The 18,534-nt window shown below is 39.1% G+C and overlaps 1 protein-coding gene across 1 annotated transcript in view; it reads right to left on the minus strand.

Annotated features, from left to right (window-relative positions):
* The window catches only part of LOC126870835 (alkaline phosphatase-like), a 235,543-nt gene that overhangs the window by 42,264 nt on the left and 174,745 nt on the right, over window positions 1–18,534 (minus strand). The window contains exon 7 of the mRNA XM_050628891.1: window positions 11,922–12,116. Coding sequence (XP_050484848.1) covers window positions 11,922–12,116 — 195 coding nt within the window. The remainder of the gene's footprint in view (window positions 1–11,921; window positions 12,117–18,534) is intronic.

The raw sequence follows: 18,534 nt of genomic DNA on the forward strand, positions 1-18,534 counted from the left end.
ATAATCGCGTTTGCTTTAGAGTTGCGAATTACGATATCGCGATTGTCTTTTGCAATTTTTAGAATTTTTCCTGTTTTCTATTGTTTAAAATTATATTATAACAGTGTTAGTTTTGAATTAATTTTATAGTATTGCAAGTAGCAATACCAGAATATTTAAAGTAGCTTTTTCATATAGTAAATAGTAATTCTTATAAAATTCACTATAAGAGTTAGCGTTGCGATATTATTCCATCGCGAATTCTATTAATTTTTCCCTTTAGCGTTGCGGTAATGAATGATCGCGTTTTATTAAGTAGAGTTGCGTTTACAAAATGCCCAAACCCTCCGACTGCATTTGTCGGACATCGTTCCTGGATCACACGATACAGCTACAAGTGCTGTGCGAGTGTGATCGTTCATCGGCAACCTCCTAAATGGTTGCACTGCGATATGTCAGCCCACCCCTCGCGATTTTTCTTATTAGTGTCGCGACAGATTAATTACGGATTGAATTAGAGTAGCGAAATAACATCGCGGCTTTTTATTAGTGTCGTGAAAGAATGATTACGATTTGAATTAGAGTTGCGTTAAAATGATAATCGCGTTTGCTTTACAGTTGCGAATTACGATAGCGCGATTGTTTTTTGCAATTTTTATTATGAATTTTTAGAATTTCTCATAGAACTATACGTATCAGAATTTATTCTGTTTTCTATTGTTTAAAATGAAATTATAAAAATGTTAGTTTTCAATTAATTTTATAGTATTGTAAGTAGCAATACCGGAATATTTTTCATATAGTAAATTTCATAACATTCACTTTAAGAGTTAGCGTTGCTATATTATTTCATCGCGAGTTCTATTAATTTTTCCCTTTAGCGTTGCGATAATGAATGATCGCGTTTTATTAAGTAGAATTGCGTTTATAAAATGCCCAAACCCTCCGACTGCATTTGTCGGATACTGGATCACACTATACAGCTACAAGAGCTGTACAAATGCGATCGTTCAACCGCCTAAATGGTTACACTGTGATATCTCGCTATTAGTATTGCGTATTTTTTTAAATATGAGTGCATAGATTTATATTTATTAGCGTTGCGTATCAAATTTTGGGCATTTTCAGAATTTCTTTCGTTTTTTTCTTGTTTTTGAATGGTAGGTTAATTGACATTGCAGATATCACGAAGCACTCTTCGCGTTTGATTTTGAAAATTTTCTGCTTCATAAATATAATTAATAGTAAAATAGTGATGCGAAACAAGAACATAACATTTAAGCTATTAATTTATGACATTTAAACTATTACTCAACAACATTTAATCTATTACTTTATAACATTTAAGTCATTAATTTATAAGATTTAAACCATCAATCTACAACATTTAAATTACTATTTTATAATATTTAAGCTTTTAATTTATAACATTTAAACTATGAATTATAATATTTAAACTGTTACCTTACAAGATTTAAACTATTAGTTAATAACATTTAATATATTAATTCCTCACAATTAAATTATTAATTTGTAACAATTAAGCTAATAATTTATAGTAATTTATTTACAACGTTTCATTTATAACATTTTATTATTAACCTAAAATTATTACTTGATTAACTTTTAACAATTATGATTTTAATTTATAACAATATTATATCATCAGAATTACTATAAATTAGAATTTCCAGTGATTTCTATTCTGTATGATAAATTTATTGATAGATGGATTTATTAATAATGGTTTAAACAGGAAACGATGGTTATTTAATATGTAACTAAGACAACTAAACTGATAATTCGCAACTCACACCTAACAATTAACAACTCATAACTACTCGGTAACTAATGATCAATAAATTTCAATACACGCTACTTCTTTGCTCTAAAATAATTTTACATCGTCTGCTTCCGATGCTTAAAAACTCTTTACGTAAATGGGGCCCGAGCGTAGTTCGCTTTTTGTGGTGGGTCGCGGTAATTGGTATCGTTTACCAAATAATAATACACAAAGTACTATTCTGAATGTTAGAAAATTAATGTAACGTTAATTTTAATATTAAGATTAGATTGCTAATGGGAAACTACATATATTAATATTTCCGAGTATTACTATTTGAAAAACTATATCAAGCGAAAAACTACTTTAATATAGTCTAGTCTGGATAATCCAAAACTGGTTTGGTGCTTGGTCTTGTTTACCCATTTTTAAGGGAAGCTCATTGTGGTCATGTTCGAGTTTCTTTTCAATATCTTCAAAAGTTTAATGTCGCGAAAATAGAATGTTAAACAGTTTCGTACAACGACTAGCATATCCTTTTTACAAGACACGAAATGGTATATGCAGTGTCAGTAGCTTCATTTTTTTTCTCTCGTTCCAAGTTAGACAAATGTGTCTTTGATACCAAATGCTGCCAGTAGGGTTACGAATTATTGTACGTATTTTGTACTGATCAATGTAATCGTTGTGTGGGAGATGGATGCTGCGTTGTGTATAGTTTGTTTTACGTTTGTAAAGATTCATGTAAGCGCAGCACGGGAGATAGGTGTTTCGCAGTTAGGATACAAAACAACCATATCTTTACGCAGGCCCATGGACAAATAGTCAGAACTCGACATTTTTGCCAACAGGTTGAACGTTGAGATCGATGTGTAATGTTCAATAACCCATCGGACGGTCTCTTGCGTAGTCACCTCCTCGTGGTGAGACCTGGCAATTGGCATCCTTTTCCAAAAATTAATCAGTTGATTAATCTTTGGAAAACGATACCAAGCCAAGAACTACGCAACAGTCCAGTTTGGATCACCAAAAGCCTCTAAGAGAATTTTGTTCAAACTAATTGATAGTCGAAAACTAGTATTAAAGAAGTGTGAATTTAGTCTTAGTTTGCAGAAACTATTAAAATGATAAAAATGGATATCGTATTAAATCGTTGAAGGCGCCAATTTACGATACAAATTGAGAAATCGTTCAATTTGATTTTGCTATAATGGAAAAACCGTCTCCTGCTAAGACAAAAAATCGTTACCGTTTGATTAACAATACGGCATCTTGTCAAGGTATATAAGGAACACGGAAGTCGCGCGCGAGCTCTGTTGTGCTTGAAATTCCGGAGAGTGAACATCGAAGAAGAATTTAAATATAAGGTAAATAAAAAAAAAATATCAAATAACAACATTGCAACCAGTAATTTATAACGTCTAAACCATTAATTTACAACACTTAAGCTATTAATTTATAACATTTAAGGAATTAATTTATAACGTCAAAACTATTAATTTATAACATTTATGCTATTGATTTATAACATTTAAGCTATTAATTTACAACATCTAAGCCATTAATTTACAACATTTGAACTGTTATTTTATACATTTAAGCTATTAATTTATAGCATTTAAGCTATTAATTTACAACATGTAAGCCACTAATTTACAATATTTGAACTGTTATTTTATACATTTAAGCCATTAATTTCTAACATTTAAACTATTAATTTATAACATTTAAGCCATTAATTTATAACATTTGAGCCATTAATTTTTAATGCATTATTTTTTGATTTTAAATACAGTATTTAATTTCTCATTTCACTGTTTCGTATAAAACCAGTGGTAACACAGAGTGTAATTTTAAGATGTAATTTTCCATGTCTGCTCAAAACCAAGGAAATAACACCATATTCATGGAATCAAGGAAGCAAGTGCAATTTAACCGAAGGTAACCACATCTTATCGGTAGCTGCACATGAGTCAGAGGACATTTCAAATCACGTTGTTGCTTTGCTTCGGAGTATCAAGACCGTTAGATTATAAGTAATGTAAGAACAAATAAACTCCGGGCAAAACAATGTCGCCGCTACAATGTCGCTTTATTATAAAATAATTTTACATCTCTGCTTCCAATGCTTAAAAACAGTTTATGTAAATGGGACCCGAGCGTAGTTACCTCCTCGTGGTGGGTCCCGGTAATTGGTATCGTTTCCCAAATAATAATACACCAAGTACTATTTTGAATATTAGTATTATTATTTGAGAAACGATATCAAGCTAAAAACTACTTCAATATAGTCTGGTCTTGATCATCCAAAATAGTTTTGGTGATCTAGACCGGACTAAGACCCCCCCGCGGGGGCGCCGTGGGACATCGTGGGACATCGCGGGACACCGTGGGACATCGCGGGACACCGTGGGATGCGAGCGTTTTAGCCTTAATTAATCTTAAGATAGATACCTATGTTATGTGCATTGTAAGCTCATTCTGTACAAAGATACCTATCTATCTTGGAACGAAAAATAAAAATCTCGTCTCTCGTGATGTCCTCGGTTACCACATTGGAAAAATTGTTCCCACGATTTACCGGTTCACGGTCGCTCAGTTCTTTCAAACCGTAGCGTGACGTACTCGCTCGCGCGTATTCCGGGTACGTGCGGGTCAACGTGCACTGGGCAACTCTTTGGATTCGTAAGTCGCCCCAAGCACACCTCTGTCTTGATGACTACTCGACGACTGCTCGTCGTTTGCCTCGAATCACGGGAGTTGTCATCGCACTGGTGATACCTGCGATTCTCAATACTGTCCGATTGGTACTTCGGTACTCGGGCAGAGACCTGCATTTCACGTCCTCCGTAATTCTGTTCGGGCCCGCGGGAGTGGACCCCACTGTTCAGTTGAGGTCAATGCCTTCGTAATCCTGTTCAGCGGTCCCTCCCCGTGAGTGGACCCCACTGTTCAGTTGAGGCCTCTTGCCTTCGTAATCCTGTTCAGCGGTCCCTCCCCGGGCCTTCATTTGTTCAGTTGGAGTGTGTTAAATTGCAGGCCTATTTGCTAGATCGCTAGTATCATCGGTAGGTGCCATCGACCGTGATAAGATCCAGACGACGTGACAGGAATCGGGCGAAGGTCAATGCTTGGGCTTTCCGCTGAACCTTAGGGTTATCTGGTGCACGGGGGTACGTCATGTAGGTTTGTTAGTTCATTCGAGAGATCGTGATTTCGTTCGTCCCGGGCGCGCCGCGGTTTTTCTTTCATCGTCTGATTGTTGGGGCTCCTTTTCCGTAGTAGCCTCATATTGTTTCTTTCGTTCCAAGTTAGACAAATGTGTCTTTGATACCGAATGCGGCCAGTAGGGTTGCGAATTATTGTACTGATCGATGTAATCGTTGTATGGGAGATGAATGTTGCGTTGCGTGGGAGATAGATCTTGCGTTGTGTAAGCTTTGTTTTACGTTTGTAAAGATTCATGTAAGCGCTGCGTTGGAGATATGTGTTTCGCAGTTAGGCTACGAAACAACTATTTCTTAACGCAGGCCCATGGCAAGTAGAGTCAAAACTCAACATTCTGCCAACAGGTTGAATGTCGAGATCGATGTGTAATGTTAAATAATCCATGGGCGGGTCTCTTGCGTAGTCACCTCCTCGTGGTGAGACCTGGTAATTGGCATCCTTTTCCAAAAATTAATCAGTTGATTAGTCTTTGGAAAACGATGCCAAGCTAAGAACTACGCAACAGTCCAGTTTGGATCACCAAAAGCCTCTAAGAGAATTTTGGATGATCTAGACTGGACTGCACCGTGGGACATCGCTGGACATCGTGGGACGTCGTTGGTCCAGTATGGATCACCAAAAGCCTCTAAGAGAATTTTGGATGATCTATACTGGACTGCAACGTGGGACATCGTCGGCCCAGTGTGGGTCACCAAATGCCGCGAAAAGAATTTTGGATGATCTACACTGGACTGCAACGTTGGACGCCGTTGGACACCGTTGGACACCGTGGGACATCGTTGGACAACGTTGGACATCGTTGGACATCGTTGGACATCGTTGGACATCGTTGGACAACGTGGGACACCGTTGGACACCGTTGGACACCGTTGGACAACGTGGGACACCGTGGGACAACGTTGGACATCGTTGGACAATGTTGGACATCGTTGGACAACGTTGGACAACGTTGGACACCGTTGGACACCGTTGGACACCGTTGGACACCGTGGGACAACGTTGGACAACGTTGGACAACGTTGGACATCGTTGGACATCGTTGGACATCGTTGGACATCGTTGGACATCGTTGGACATCGTTGGACATCGTTGGACATCGTTGGACATCGTTGGACATCGTTGGACATCGTTGGACATCGTTGGACATCGTTGGACATCGTTGGACATCGTTGGACAGCGTTGGACAGCGTTGGACAGCGTTGGACACCGTTGGACGCCGTAGAATGCGTGCGTTTTAGCCTTCATTAATCGTAAGATAGATACCTATGTTAAGTGCGTTGTGAGCGCATTCTGTACAACGACACTTATCCATCTTGGAACGAAAACTGAAAATCTCTTCTCTCTTGATCCCATCGCTTACCACACAGGAGAAATTGTCCTCGCGATTTATCGGTTCGCAATCGCTCAGTTCTTTCAAACTATCGCGTGGCGTACTCGCTCGCGCGTATTGCGGGTGCGTGCGGGTCAACGTTCACTAGACAACTCTCTGGATTCGTAAGTCGCCCCAAGGACACCTCTGTCTTTGTGACTGCTCGACGACTGCTCGACGTTCGCAACGGATCGCGGGAGTTGTCGTCGCGCCGGTGATGCTTGCGAATCTGTTGGAGATTCAGTCGTGGATCTGCAGTTCTGTCCGATTGGTACTTCGGTACTCGGACAGGGACCTGCAATTTCACGTCCTCCGTAATCCTGTTCGGGCCCGTGGGAGTGGACCCCACTGTTCAGTTGAGGTCAATGCCTTCGTAATCCTGTTCAGCGGTCCCTCCCCGTGAGTGGACCCCACTGTTCAGTTGAGGCCTCTTGCCTTCCTAATCCTGTTCAGCGGTCCATCCCCGGGTTCCACTTGTTCAGTTGGAGAGTGTTAAGTTGCTGGCCTATGTGCTGGATCCACGGCTGAATTACCCGTGGATCACTGGCATCATCGGTCGGCGCCATCGACCGCGACTCGTGTAAGTTTCGAACGGCGAAACAGGAATCGAGTTACGGTCAATTCTTGGGCTTTCCGCTGAACCTCAGGGTTATCTCGTGTACGGGGGTACGTCGCGTAGGTTTGTTAGTTCTTTCGAGAGATCGCGATCTCGTTCGTTTCGGGCGCGCCGCGATTTTTTGCTTTATCATCCGATTCTTCGGGCATCTTCTCGTTTTCCAATTTTTAAGGGAAACTGATTGAGATCACGTTAGAGTTTATAACTTTTCAATATCTTCAATATTTTATAGTGTCGCAAAAGTAGAACGTTAAACAGTTTAGTACAGCGACTCGTATGCCCCTTCTGGAAGACACGAAATAGTATACACAGTGTCAGCTTCATTTTCTTCCTTTCGTTCCAAGTTGGATAAATGTGTCTTTGATACCGAATGCTGCCAGTAGGGTTGCGAATTATTGTACGATATTTGTACTGATCGATGTAATCGTTGTGTGGGAGATAGATGGTGTGTTATGTATGTTGTTTTACGTTTGTAAGGATTTATGTAAGCGCTGCGTTCGAGATATGTGTTTCGCAGTTAGGCTACGAAACAACTATTTCCTAACGCAGGCCCATGGTCAAGTAGAGTCGGAACTCGACATTCTGCCAATAGGTTGAATGTCGAGATCGATGTGTAATGTTAAATAATCCATGGGCGGGTCTCTTGCGTAGTCACCTCCTCGTGGTGAGACCTGGTAATTGGCGTCCTTTTCCAAAAATTAATCAGTTGATTAGTCTTTGGAAAACGATGCCAAGCTAAGAACTACGCAACAGTCCAGTTTGGATCACCAAAAGCCTCTAAGAAAATTTTGGATGATCTAGACTGGACTGCACCGTGGGACATCGGTGGACATCGTTGGTCCAGTTTGGGTCTCCAAAAGCCGCCAACAGAATTTTGGATGATCTAGACTGGACGGCAGCGTGGGATAACGTTGAACGCCGTTGGACACAATAGGACACCGTGGGATATGTCTTGACTATGTCAAGTCCATTGTGGGTCCATTCTGTATAATGTTACTTATCTGACTTGGAACAAAATACAAAGATCTATTCTTCTTTCTATTATTTTTTTCCTTTTCAACTCTTATCTATTATTTTGTGTACGGGAGTACGTCGCGCGAGTCCATTAATTCTTTCGAAAGATCGCGAACTCGTTCGTACGCGTCGCAATTTTGAATTTATTCTCTGATTGGTTGCTGTTTCTCTTTGGAAATGAAGTAATAAAATATAAAATCAAAGAATGTTGGTCTGTTAAATACAAATTAGACTAACTAATCATTTCTATAGATCAGGATTTTCAGGTTTAACCCTTTCCGTGCCCATTGTCAGGATCTCGCTCACGTGCCCAGATGTTACTTGAAAGACATTGGGCACGATGATCATATTTAATGTAATAATTTCTCAGCGACTGACGATGTGTTAGTGTATCGTGCACGACGTATTTTCCACATTGTGTGTGTGTGATTAGGCCTTGGAATTGCGTCGCTTTTTCTCATTCGTTACAACTTCAAATATTAAAAATGTCGAGACATATATCGATTCAATTCATATCTCGATACAATCACAATTTCTGATCATCCATACGATTAAGTGTACTCACACTCTTGATATTGCTATCAATTGCAATTATAATTTCAAGTTTATTTACATTTACTTTAACGATATAATTTCCTCAGATGTATTTTATCACGTTTTACGCAATGGTCACTAACCTTCGTCAATTGATTTCAGGAAAATGGTACGTAAATTAGAGTGTGCATGTTGTATGTTAAGCTGGAGTGTCGGAGGCGTCCCGGGACGTCCTCTCTAGTGTAGAGCCTTTGCGCCTGAGCGTTTGTGTGAGAACCGTGGAGCGAGTGTGTGGTGTGCCTGTTTTGCCATTTTTTAAATATAGCTCTAGGTAGAATAGGTAGTATACTTTCTGGTATATCTGTTAATTATAAGTAGGTAGGGCCGGGCAGGTTGGCACAGTTTTTGATCGGGTAGGCGCGTTTTCGAGTGATCAACCTGTTTGTGGAAATTTAATTTGAAAAATCGATGGTGAAACTGGCACGAGTAGAGCATGCTCTCGTCTCTGGTTTTGCCTTTCGATTTTTCGAATTTTTCTACGACCGAGGGTAGAAATAATAAAGAAGAAACAGAAAGCCAAAAACTATTATAGTAGCGATTTACGGTTTCTCCATATTTCTGCACGCCCTTGGCCTTTCAACGGAACGAAAACGAAACTGTTCCTTGGCAACATCCGGCGAAATAGCACCCCGTAGAGCTATAGAATCCCGAATCTCCATCCGGCGAATTTCCGAAAAGGGTCAAAATCGTTTCGCGTTATTTAGAACAACAACCTTCCTTTTGCCTATCGAACCATCGCCGTGGTTACAACTGTGGAAACGAACGAACGAGAGAGGCGGTCCAGACACCGTAGAAAATGAGATCGAGGGATTCGAACGAGCCAGACGATTCACGCACCAGCCACAAAAACTATCCTTTGCATTTCTCGCCGCGATTCGATTTAAGCACGGACAAACGTTCCGATTCCGTTCGCACAGGCTTGTCCAAGAAGATTGGATCGCATTGAAGCTGGGGACCTTGGAATTGGAGGGACGTCCCGCCCTTCCAGACGCGATGAAGAAGTGACTGGAGGGTATATAAAATGGTGTACCGAATCACTTACCTGGTATTGGATTACTATGCGACCCTTTCCGGTCATTCGACGAGACGAGGCAAACCCGACAGAGACGAAGCCAAACCAGATAAATTATTGGCGGGGTCCCCGATCTTTTTTCCTTTTCGCGGCTTGAATACAGAATCATGCTCGAATTTCATCGAACCAACCGGCCGAAACAGACTCGTCACTCACTGTTAAATACGCTTTTTCCCTTTGCGACCAAGCGTGGCCCATTCGAAATCGAACGTTGCAAATCCTGCAGCGCATTATGCATTCAGCGAGGACGTTGATGGACGACGGTCTCTTGTTTCGCTACTTTTGCTGCTTTACTGGCGTGTCGCATCGAAAAGTTTCGAACGATCAATAGTCGAAAAACGGACCGTAAAATGATCAATGCAGATGTATATCGTCAATGTCCTCGGTATTATGTATATTCCATTGACATTCTCGGAGTCGTTCTGTTTCGAACGTGGCGTTTCATGTCGCGTTTCAATAACGATAACATTGTTTCAGATCTTTTGTTATACAGGATCGTTTCTCGTCGAGAAGTTAGTCGATTCAATGAAACAGGGACAAATGAAAGACCAATAAGAATAGACGGAAGGCGAGCGTGAAACAAAATTAGGCCAGTCACGAATCAGAGAACTAGCTTGGAAAGAAAATTAAATCGTCAGCAGGGTCACCGATATTAATTTCTTCGTTTGATTCGGTTTTAGATCGTAAGACCATCCGTGAATGAGGTTGATCGACTCTGGTAAGAGATTCAGCATCGAAGAATGCGCTTTGCATTCTTTCGCGATTTAATTTAATCACGGATCGAACGTCTATATTCTTCATTGCGGAATCCTCCAGTAAAATTGAATTTTATTCAGCTCGTTCTTCATGCTAATCAACGATCCTGATGCTCGGTATTCTCTTACTATCGGTCATGGTCTTACGACGCTTCTACACATTTTACGAATGTAACGAGTTTCGTTGCGAACGGAAATAAATTAATTGAGATTCCCTTCGAAAAATGGTAAATGTATCGTGATAATCGTACGGAGACCCATATTTTCCACCAACCGATGCAATTTTTTATCTGGATAAAGAAGTGAAATGCAGCGAGACGATTTTTAACATAATCAATTTTCTTTTTTAATTAATTTTTAACAAAACCATGGTCTTTTAGTCGCATGGATTATTGTGAATGATGTTCAGGAATTTAATTTAATCCATACTTCTTGCGAATTTAATATCGAGAACGGAAGCTTCGTTGCTTCAGTTCAACGGCGAGATTTTAATTACATTGACGATTTTTGATCGGAAGATACGCTAACGTACTGTCTCCGACTAGCACGATCGGGAACGCGTTTTGTTTTTATCTCTTTTTCTCTCTCTCTCTCTTTCTCTTTCTATGTATTCTGTAAAATGATGTTAAAGAAATAACGATGTTAATAATGGATCCGCGATCGGAGGAAAGATAATAGCAGAGTTATTTGTGCTAGGCACGATCCTTACGTTTCATCCAGATTAGATTTCGAAACCTACGCTTCGACCTACGGAACTGTTCATGGAAATTGCATTATTTCCTCTCTCTCTTTTCTTTTTTTTTTTTTTTTTTTTTGTTGGTTCACTTAATAATTTTGTGTCGTTTGTTTTCTTTTGTTGGACTGTTTTACGACTGTATGATCGCTTGCACCTATACCTTGTACAAGGATTAATATATTAAGTTAAACTAGATTAAAGTAAACTCGCTTTCCTGAAAATCTGTATTATCTGAATGTGATAGGCCACTCTAGTGCACGAAAGCTCGCGTTGTTGCGCGAAAATAATGTGCGCACTTAGCCGCGCTCATATTGTGAAACTTGTTGTTATAGTAGAGAAATGAAATGTAACGACGAGCTGAATTAAAAGATATGTACAAGTTTTAATCGTGTTGGTAAAACTTAAATCTTCCATTCCTGTGGCCGTCCTTGGGGAAACTTGGGAAAACTTAAAGGTTAGCAAGTGTATAAATTTCGAGGCGTTTACGATTGTGGAAATCGGTGTTGGTAAAATTATAAACGAGCTGCAGGTTAGATATATCACCACAGGGGGCTTCAAAATCCTCTTATTGTTAAAGATTATTGCGCAGAATTTTAAACAATGGCACGAATTATCGCAGCGTATAAACATAAGTTTACGTGCTACGAGAAATAATTTCTGGGCTATTTGTTGCAAGTTTTCAACATATATCGATAGTTATCGGTACACAGTGAATCGTTTCGGTTGCCAGTACAGATTATGGAACTATCGAATATTGATTTATCGCTTCACTTACCAAATATAGGATTGCCACGATGCGTCGCTAGGCCACCAAGCGTGAGTACGTGCGAGTGATCCGCCGTTACGACGAGAAGCGTCTCTGACAAGTCCACTTCCTTCATCACCGCTCTCACGGCTTCCTCCAGCGCCAGAGTTTCGTCTAACGCTCGATAAGCATTGTTATAGTGATGCGCGTGATCGATTCTGCCACCTGGAGACAAGCAAATAGACCTTTCGTGTTGAATTAGATGTCTAGGGAAATGCAGTTAGTATAGCGAACAGTCATAGTATGAGGATACAAGCGAATAATCTACGAAAAATTTACTGTAAATTATTAAGAAAAATAGTCATTGTCTGAAATAATTTTAAATAAAGTACGATTTGAAGGCTGAAGTTGAGCATAAAATCATCTGGCATCAGTTGAATTTTGTTAGCTATTAAGCTTTAGCTATTAACATAAATATCAATTAACGGGATAATTTGACGCGATAATTCAATTTGATCGAAAGTTGGCACAACGAACCACATGGCACGAAATATCCTTTGACAGAGCTAACCGACCAACAAGTTCTATTCAATTTAGAATCAACTTTACGTGTACTATGAAAAACTCCAGACGCGAGTAACTTTAAAATCAATATTGTCACGTTACAGAAAGCTACCTATAATCCTGTCAACGACTTTAATATCTTTAAAGTTAAAAGAAAAGTGAAGTACGAACTTTCCTAACTTCCTAAAAGCTATAAAGTATAGTATAAACAAAAGAACAAATGCACATTTCTGACGTCAAACGCTTCACACTCAACTGACTCGACACGACGACGTTACAGATTTCACGAGAAGCGAATTTAAGAATTAACCCTTTAATACGTTAGCCAAACTATATTAATGACGTTTTATTTAATGTCGCTGTTTATCAAAGAATATACTTTCGTAGAAAAATAGCTATTTATTCTTCGTTACGAAAATATTATTAATAATTCACATGTCTCCTAGCCTTCTTGCGATGACGACACACTTATGCGATAAGCCTATCACGATTATCGATTGTACATTGTTCATTATAGAATCATCGTATTAACCCTTCCATAATGAATAACGCAACATCGGTATCCAACACAGGCGTATCGCGATAGACGTATCACCGTGTGGAAAAGGCCTTATCCCTTTTCCTGTCACTGTGAAGGGATGGTGAAAATTAGATAAAAGAAGGAACAAAACTACGGACGAAATTAGAGATCCAACGCAGGGGAAACGAGCGTCATCAGCATTACCGTCGAACTCGCGTTTGTGAAAGTACCATGGTCATTGGCAGTTAACGCTAATTATTCAGAACGATCCGCAAGAATCCCGGATTCAATTATCGAGCGAGCAAACGACGTTACCTCCGGAATGGATTACTGAAAGTTCGACTTAAAGTTCACCAGTACGCCACTTAGAAACGATCGAGAATGGCAGGATCGATATTACGTAGAATCGGAAGCGTGCACGCGTTCAAGGGAGCGAGAATTGAATCGAGAGTGTGGAATCGAATTCGGTTGCAGGGTGGATCGAAGCAATCAGGGATGAAACGAGACATTCTACAGTTCGATCTTAGGCTATCGCGTTAAAAGACCCAATGGTATGCCGTATCGCTTGGCTCGACTAAGCGGCGCCATGGCTAACTGCAACGATCCGATTTTACTGGCGAGCATTAATTTTGTCCCGACCACGTTACGCCGAACTTGTGAATGAATACGCCGTATCGTATTTGCGATGACCAGTATTTACGACGACGGAGAAGATTGAATGGGATAGGGAAGATGGTGCGAACGATACAAGCGAGGAGAATCGATGTTTCGATGGCGTGTATTGCGTTCGATGTCAGGAATTTGCGTAAACCGTGATCAATCGAGAGGTTAAATGGAATTGTGGTACACATGAATTTTTTCTAGAAACGAAACTAATAGAGAAAACGATAAGATGTGTATTTATCTAAAGGATTTTGTTATAACTATCGAAACGGATGAATACAGTAGACTTCCTCCTATACAAACAGGTAATTTTTGAATCGAATGAGTAGAAGCTATTTTTATATATCACGAATAAATTTGCAATTTATAATTGCTAATCACGTCAAAAACTTCTTCGTCAAATACAGCAATATTTCAGTATAACATTATTATAGATGCACATTGTTATCGAAAACATATCAAATTCACGAATCCATGCGTAATAATAGAATCAGAGAATTTCAATATAATTATTCGCATTGCCCCGTTTCACAGTATAGTATGCATTGTGACTCAGCTTCTCTCCTTGTTACGAGAAATGATTATAGGAGTCGGAGTTAATTACGAATATAATTACATTAGTCGAAATGGTAGTGGATCCTGCTATACAGAGAAAATTCGACTAAAAATATAACAAATGCTCTATTTGCAAAAGTTGAAATTCAGCTTTAATTAGATTCGTGTCGATGAATAATGATATAATCACGCCGATTGGTAATAGTACATACTGTGGAATATCTTTGCCTCTGTTTACCATAGCAAACGTTGTTCCAATAAATCAACAATCGCGATAAAACACGAATGAGTACGTCTACGAATAACCCCCTAAGAGGAACGATATTTCCGCTTGGATATATCAGTAAATAAATATCGTATCCATTACATTCCAAGATTGAGAAATGTATCAAACGAATTGCTTTAAAAGTGAAAATGATTCATCGACAATAAAACGATATAGTTTCTTGTTTATCGCTACGAGATGGTGAACAAATATTTTATAAAATCATATAACACTTCTGCACTTGATGGGAACACGAATTCGAGAGCATGATATTTATGTATTAGAAGAGTAGATATGTGTGCCACTAGCATGCACGTTGGCGAATGATGAATTTGTGTAACGAACACTGTGTGGTTTAGTAAACGTTTCTCGTTGCTGTCAACCAAAGGCAGTTTAGAGCTGAATGCCCATACGGCGAAGAGTAAATTTGATTTGGAACGAAAAAATTAATGGACCGAGAAAAACTGATATTGAAAATATTACGTGCAACGATCCTTCTGGGATTGAAACTAGTATTAATATCCAACAGTATTGCCAAAAATTATTTCGAGAGATTAAAGCGTGAAAAAGTATTTTTCATTTCATTCAGCCGAGTGAATTCCATTTCATCGATTACACGTGCACAGAGCGTGATGAAAAGTATAAGTTTTAATACGCGCATAATGAAATTAAATGATACTATATGCATTGTGTGTAGCGTGCATTCGCAGAAGGGAAATTCGTTGTTGCAATAACTGGAAAAATGAAAATTTGCGTTTCAACGTAGGCGAGCTATATGAAGCAGTATTGCTTCACTTTCTGTATCTATTTCGTTTTGTACAATTTGCACTGTGTTCACCAAAGCTTTTTAGTTATTTTCATAAAGCTTGTATGGAATGAATTCTTCTTACAAAAAATATCATCGTTCCGCTTTTCGTTTGGAAATAGAGATGCAATAGCTTTAATTGATTTTTCCTGGCATTTGATGCACAACAGTGACGTGAAGTTTCACCATGGGTCAGCGCTATTGCCATTGAATCATAGGACAAAGATTTCGTTGAAAAAGCTATTGTACTACAATCGCTTCCATACCTTTTCCAAGTAGTTTACCTAGCAGCAAATTTAATTTTTTGAAAATACGCGCTTTGTTATAAAAGTAAAATCAAACTTTTCACAAATAAAATTTATCAAAAAAAACATTGCAATCATATAGAGGTAAAGTTACATAAAAGTTTATAAGCAACGACGATCAGATATTCATCGAATATATTTTGGATACGATATCGGTATCTGTCGAATAAAAGATACCACATTTTACATAATTGATATTTTCGAAAAATATCATTTTATCTTACAGTTGGCAAAAAATCAAGGAACCATCTAATATCTACTCAAATCAAATTACAGCGTCGTTTAAGAACTCCCGTAAAATTAAGATCTATAGGAGAGATTCGCAGGAAGCCTCGTAATGAACGCTTATTCGACGCGCCAACTTCGCAGTTCCTTCTATCCGATTCAAATTTCAGATTTTCATCTGAATAACTCAGGACCAGTGCGACAAATAACTTGCATTAAAGCGTCGATTTGCAGCGACGCGACGATTCCGCGCATCTGTTTAGCTACTCGTCAACCTTTTACAAGATACTTTCATATTTCAGCTGCGTACAAACTGACACGTAAAAATATTTGATAGGTATCGACTAACGATAGGAATAAATCTTTTATGAATATATTACGTGTATTGCGCGAATCATTTTGGAATTTTATTTGCACTGTAACGAGTTTTCTGCAGTAATTATTCAAATACCTCCGCAAATCACTGTAAAAATTCCAAGCAATCGCTTGATTCTACTCGACTATGTATGCACATAAATTCAGGATCAAATTAAAACCATACAGCCGAAAATAAATGCATGACATTAGTTTTTTAAATCTGCCCCACTAATTCCTCTGCTCTCGTGGTTTTTCACACGTGCATCTTTTTTCTCTTGGTGGTTTTAAACATGTTGACGAAGCCTCTCGACGCAACAAGAACACGGATAAGACATCCCACGGGTAGGCAGAGGAAAAAGCATTCGGTTGTTTTTCACGGGTTGCACCATGTGATCTCTTAAACGCAGCTCGTCCCAGCTGACACGGTTTTACCGGAGATGCTTATTTTTATTTAGCATAAAATTAGATAAATTCCCGACGAGAAAAACCTAAATACCCTTTTCCTCATTTGTACGGATTGTTCAGAATTTTCATGTGGAGTTTAACATAATCGCGAAATAAAAGTTTCAGCTTTCAGCGCTCGATGGGAATGATTTTGACAAATAAAATGGAGGGAGAGAGAAAATTGTAAAAATCTGGTGGAACGTTATTTTCTAACGAAAAACTGAAATGTTTCATCGAGAGCAGTTACCCGGTGAACCGAATAACACGGAATATATTTTACGCTACGTGTCCAGATCGCGATTATTATCGGGCCAAACAAGTTTTATTGAAATTGTTGTTTCTCGTAAATTCCAAATAGCATCTTATGTTACGATGAATTTACAAATTTAATCATGGTAAATATATTTGGTTAAATATCGTAGTAATTATTGTTAGAATTACGAAAGCTCACAGGAGATGACTTTAATATAAATAGCCACATCATTCGTTTCGAATGTCCAAAGATCAATGAGTCGACAAATGCTACCAAGCGGCTTTTTGATAAACGACCATGACTCTCCCTTCTCCGCGTTAGTAATCGTTATTCCCAAATAGCTTGGAAAATTTCACATTTTCGTTATGAACGCTCAATGTTTAATATTAAAGATATTATCGAACCTATTACGCCAAATAGTATCGAGATACATCTTTTTATATTAATGCTTAGATCAGCTATCAGGAAACAGATCGTTTTGGCTGATGTGGCGCTAATCGCGAATAAGCTGGGATCTTAGCATGGGGTGATAAGGGTTCTTCCAGAAAAAAGGTCACTTTTCCCTCATTCAATAATGTTAGTATTTAATCTTGGGATTAAGATTAATAATCTGTGGAAAACACAATGTTTGTGTTTGAAATAATATAATGTGATATTTATTAAACAATTGTTACACGAATTATAAATGTGCGTTCTGGAATGTAGACAGTTGGCTAGTTATTCACAGACTAACTGGCTTAGTGACCCATGGCCCTTGAAAAGGTTTAGAGCCCCACTCTCTATGCAGTAATGAGTGTAACCTGTGTGGGTGTCTGTGTGGCGTCACATGTGGCACAGAACCTTCTAGTAGCTTCTCGACGTGCCCATCTAGAATGTTCCATCCATATCCTCACGTTTCTTCCGGCGTTTTTTGAAAAAGCATGCACGTGCTAACTGCCGTGGTGCATCTCACGAACGCACGCTAGTGGGGATGGCGCTGGGCAACGAACGGAAGAATCCGTACGATCAATCACCTTATTTGCATGCGATTGATATCGTTGTATTCCAACAAATAAATAAATATTATTGCATTTATCATCTTACTTCGATTAGTCCATTATCACGCAGGTTACATGAAACTATCGCAATAATGATATCTTGCACGCTAGATTGAGTCAGAATATTACAAATCAGGCGATATCTCGGATTACAGATCAACAATGTGAAATGAAACTTGGTTCGTGGAATACATTAGAAGTTCGGCAAACTGTGGAGTCAACTGATTCTATAACCGAAATCTTAGCAGACTCGCAGGCGAGAGGATGGTGTATTCGATGCGTTCAACCGAGCCAGGGATATCTTGCCAAAATTTATCCGTGGAGGTACGAGTTCTCCAGCTGGTGGCGGGGGAGCAACAGTTGTCGTGCTGTAGGAAACTTTGGATCCGGATTTCGGTATCGTTTACAAAGCAGCCACGTCTGTGCTCGACGAACGAAGACGATCTTCGGGTGAAGTTCGAAGTATAATCGACCAGCGACGTTATACTATCGCCCGATAATGGAACGACGCGCCGTGCCGGATCTGATTATGCCAACGACGCGTATTCCGTTATCTTGGAAGCACGCGATTTTCTCTCACGTTAGTTCGACGCGTACCTCTATATGATGCTCATTGAGCCGATAACGTTGTTCGTGTAGTATATTCAAGG

This window comes from Bombus huntii, chromosome 11, assembly GCF_024542735.1.
Source record: "Bombus huntii isolate Logan2020A chromosome 11, iyBomHunt1.1, whole genome shotgun sequence".
Classification (NCBI taxonomy): Eukaryota; Metazoa; Arthropoda; class Insecta; order Hymenoptera; family Apidae; genus Bombus; species Bombus huntii.